This window comes from Pygoscelis adeliae, unplaced genomic scaffold (genome assembly GCF_000699105.1).
Source record: "Pygoscelis adeliae isolate BGI_AS28 unplaced genomic scaffold, ASM69910v1 Scaffold160, whole genome shotgun sequence".
Taxonomy (NCBI): domain Eukaryota; kingdom Metazoa; phylum Chordata; class Aves; order Sphenisciformes; family Spheniscidae; genus Pygoscelis; species Pygoscelis adeliae.
Window position 1 is genome coordinate 1,176,739 of NW_008824035.1, and position 4,808 is coordinate 1,181,546.

The 4,808-nt window shown below is 34.3% G+C and overlaps 1 protein-coding gene across 1 annotated transcript in view; it reads right to left on the minus strand.

Annotated features, from left to right (window-relative positions):
• The window catches only part of PGAP1 (post-GPI attachment to proteins 1), a 52,940-nt gene that overhangs the window by 18,527 nt on the left and 29,605 nt on the right, over positions 1-4,808 (minus strand). The window contains exons 18-22 of the mRNA XM_009332800.1: positions 4,345-4,453; positions 3,934-3,972; positions 2,749-2,842; positions 1,994-2,084; positions 1,585-1,782 (exon numbers count right to left, since the gene is read on the minus strand). Coding sequence (XP_009331075.1) covers positions 1,585-1,782; positions 1,994-2,084; positions 2,749-2,842; positions 3,934-3,972; positions 4,345-4,453 — 531 coding nt within the window. The remainder of the gene's footprint in view (positions 1-1,584; positions 1,783-1,993; positions 2,085-2,748; positions 2,843-3,933; positions 3,973-4,344; positions 4,454-4,808) is intronic.

Here is a 4,808-nt window from a genome sequence, read left to right on the forward strand (position 1 = left end):
GTAGATGAGGCGCTTAGGGACATGGTTTAGTGGGCATGGTGGTGTTGGGTTGATGGTTGGACTCGATGATCTTAGAGGTCTTTTCCAACCTTAACAATTCTATGATTCTATGACAATGAGGGGAATGTGGTGGGGAGGAAGTGCAATAGAACTATGAAAAAGTCTGTACTTCTTGCATATTCATGGGATATTCCAGTACTAAAATAGACATTGAAACCAAAAAACATTATTTGGAAAATACAATTTTAAAAGCCTTTGCAACAAATACTGAAAATAACCACAAAAAGAAGGCTAGCTAACAACAAAAAAGAATTCCACAGACAGCCAGTGACAAATTCTTTGCTGCTGATCATATCAGATCATTTCAGAACACAGAGCAAGAGTCAAGTGAATACTATCTACTTTAGAGATATTTATAGAAAACAAATTGTTTCCCCCCCCCCCAAGAAATTCAGGAGTAGATCAAAAACTGTGTAAGGTACTAGAACTGTGTAAGGCACTATACTTTCAAAATGAACCAGCTGACTTACAGGTAGGCACACAAAATCTTATTTTCCTGCCTCTACCCAAGACATTCTCAGGGTTTGCAGGAAACAAAAGCTTTAATGAAAAGAGTATGAATTGAGCTAAAACCATTAAAAATTTAGTAAGAGTAGTTTTGAAACTTAGAAGTTCATCACAGTAGTTTTGAAACTTAGAAGTTCATCACTTCGTCACTTAAAAGTAATACCAAAGCATCCATTGTAATTTATAAACACGATGGCTGAGAAGAAATAGCTGACACCACATCTATTATTTGGTAGAATAAGTCCAGAAGTGCTAGTGATGAAAAGAGAAAGAGTTCATTTAGTGGATATTTCCTGAGTAAAAAGCATCCCAACCAACTTTCTGGAGACAAAGAGTTGGCTCACATCTAGCTGAGGACTGTTATCAGTGTCAGAAGAGTCAAACCATTAAAATACCTAAGCATGTTACCCAATTTACTAATTTACTCTTTCAAAATCTTTTTATCTTCCTTGCTTTTTTTAAACCCACTTTCATATATGAATACTCATTTGTACAAGCAAAAACATTCCAGTGTTCTTAGACATGATCTATAAAATTCATCAGTCTTGTAAAGTGAAATGAACGTCCAAGAAGTTTTTGTTTTACAAACCTGTTTGTATTCTTTAATGCAGTTTATCCAGTATGAAAAATGAGGAATGGATTGCAATGCTTATAGTCCCTTTTCTAAATACATACATTTATTTTTTGAGCTGCTGAAAAGGGAATAGTTCAGTTGCCTTCTTTTCCTCAACAAGCTTTCCTCAAAAACAAACTGAAAACCTTTGTAACAGCTGGTGAAGGAAACAAGAAAACCATTTATGTTCCCTTTTGGAGATGTGGACTAAAGAATATCAGGCAACCCTCATACTTCATTAGTACTTAACACTGACAAACCCAGATGTCTAAAATCATGCATGAACTATATTGCAGAATTCAATCTGCCCAAGCATTCACACTGAAGCAAACAGAAAAAATTGACAGGGTCACAGTCATCTAAAAGAGCATAATTATATAGCATAATTTTTTTTTATTTTTTACCTGATCAGAGTTAACCATAAGGAAGAGAAGAGTCTCAGAGACGTAGAGAAAAATACTCCACTCCAGTAGGCAATGCCTGTCCCAAAAAGAAATAGAATCAGGGACACAAGGGGGAACCATGCATCCCGACTACTCAGTACAGCAGCATCCACCTCTGGTAGTGACAGTGATTGCCATATCTCTCTAAACCAGTTAAACCTGCCAAAAACATGAAAGCAGTATTACTTATTTCCAATTGCCATTACAGTAAGATATCTATCAACTATTCCTCCTACTACAGCCTTTCAAACAAAATCACAGTCAGGTGTTCACAATGACTACAGATAAAGTAATATTCCTCCCCACCAATAGTTTTACTGAAACTTCTGTTTTGGAAACTGCTTTAAATAAGTAAGTTATGCAAACTCACCCCTGCAGAAACACAACAATGCTTATAAGAGGTTCTACTTTGTAGGGTTTAGCTGTCCTAACTAGTTCAAGGGAAAAGTCTGAACACTGGCCTAGAATCAAGAACAGAAAGCATCTATAGTTATTATTTTGTCATGAACTTTAACAAAGAAGATCCACAATGAAAAGTAAATTCAGACAAAGGTTTGAAAGTTTACTTTAAAACAACAGAACTATGTCTTATAACAGTACTGCAAGTCAGCATACTTCATCATCAAGGCCCTTGTTCACTGGATCACTCATATTAGGTAATATGTCACAAGAGGTCCTAGAGAGATTACAGAGTTTATTACAAACACCACCTGAATTTAAATAAAAATTCATTTTGTCTGAAGGTATGTCTAAAAGTTAGTCTGCAAATCTCATCTTCATGCAAGAAAAAGTGTTTTGTGCATATTAACAATGTATTTTAAACTTTTACATATATTTTTAAGTAGACTTCTATTAATTCTAAAATATTGTGTAACACACCAATCATTCGCAAAGAAGGGACTACAGAGTAAAATAATACAGAAATATTCTGCTACAACACAACCTTGGAGAACTACCAACAAACAAAACCCGAAACTGAAGAGCATAGATCCAAGTACTTGCACCAGATCAATGATACTTAGCATAAGAAATTCACAACAACTAGTTAGTCTTTCAACAGTAAACTGCATAAGTAATTTCTCTAAAAATACTTGTGACAGAAAAAAAAAATTTCTAGAAAGCTACCTGTTGATATCAATGTGCTCAGTTGTCCTCCATAAGTAAGAAGAATATTAGAAACAATATAGACAGGAAGAGAGCCAGCATGGAACCTTATTATCTGAAAGACAAGGATAACTTAATTTATATATATAAAAATATATTTTAAAAAATACACACACAAAATATTATCATGAAGCCAGCATGATAATGTGATTAGAAAAATCTTTCTAAAAACATTCAAACAGTTTCTCATTTTGATGCATAAGAATTTGATAACCACCATTAGCAATTAATGTTATATATGGAAAATACTTGGATCTCTTAAACGGCTAAGCAAACATGTTTTGATAAATGACCAAATTATAAATGAATGCTTTTTTCCAGTCAAGACAAATATTAAAAGAATACAGTAACATGTTAATGGTGTTTCAATAAAATAAATTAAAAAATTAAAAGTAAAAGGCCACTTTCCAAGCAAAACCTGCATATAGTTATACATGCTTTTGGGCAAAGAATTTTTGGAAGCAATTTCATGTATGTTTTAATTGGCTTCCACTGTCCCGAGTCATGATTAATATACAAATAGCACATAAGTTCTCCTAAATTGATAACAAAATGAAAAATCCTTGATATAAACGCATACATTCAAATAGAGAAACTTGCCAGTAATATTCCAGCACTACACTTAGGTGCTTGCAAACTACTTTGTAGAATCAGAAAACTGCAGATGGCTAGTCTATTTTTACTGATACCCATGTCAAAATGTATTCTTCATTGATAACCAAAGAAAATTTGTTGAGAAGGAGCATATGGATCTACATAGACTTTTCTTCCTAACTTTTAGTTGATGCCAAATGTATTCTAAAAGTTTTAACACTACTGACTCATCAGGCAAGAATGTGAAACTGACCTACAGTGTCATCCCCTTACAGATATTCGGCTAACCACAAAGCCAAATATCAAACATCTACATTAGCTCTTTAGAGCTAGAGTGCTTTTCTACTCCTCTGAAAACTGAGGCCTGACATTTATCCAGATGGGATGCCTTGCCAAGTGACAAGGTTTTAAATGATCATTGAATAGTGTTCCTCTCGGCATCAAGAAGGAATTTGAAGTGCCATAGTAGGGAAGGGAGGAAGGGAAAACTTCTATAGATGCCACTGACAAAAAAAACCACCCCAACAACCTAGTACTAGAAGGTTTTCTTACTTGCCCAAGAACCTGTAAAAGTGATGTCTTCAGAACTACCTTGATACAAAAAGAAATATTTCATTATTTTATACAATGGTAAGCATAAGTACAAAACATTTTTATTTTTAAGAAGCCAACTTAAGTATTAGAATACAGTAAACCCATAACTAAAATGTTCAACAGCTTACTACTGACTTTTTAAAAACAAATGCTTTAAAGTTTTTCTTAGAAGTGAGAGCCCAACTTTCAATATTACTCCAGCTGTTCCAGAATACTTGTAACACGCACTACATTTACAAAAAGGCCAAACAGCCCACCTTAAGATTTGCTTAGTATTTATTTTAATTAGCTACGTGTTTTAAAAGACTGAATTACACAAAAGTTATACAGCAATGCAAACCAGCTATGAAATAAATTTGTATTACTCACTTCATACTGACAGTCTGAAGAAGAGTAAATATTTAACTCTGGAATCCTGCTGTCATTTTCAGGCTGAGCAATATGCAGTTTTGCAGAAATCTCAATAAAAGACGGAACTCTGAAACAGCAACTTAATTGGTAATTGTTGTCCTTATAATCAAAAAAAGCCAAACATGCCTTAGTCTTCAACAAGTGCACGTAAAGCAGATCTAGTACACCAAGTGTCACGACAAGCTATGAGCGGAATGGTATAACGAGCTTGTTTATCCTATCACAAAGAACTACATAACACTCTCAATCCACTATCCTCTGAACTATCAAGGGGCACGGTGCTAATGAAAACAGACAAGTTTATCATTAGTGTATGGACTGCCTCACAGAACATGTAAATATGCTGAGTGACAAGAATGGGAAGGACAGATTCTCAAGAATACAATTCAGTTTCCTGCAAGTATTATGTTGTTAGAAAATGG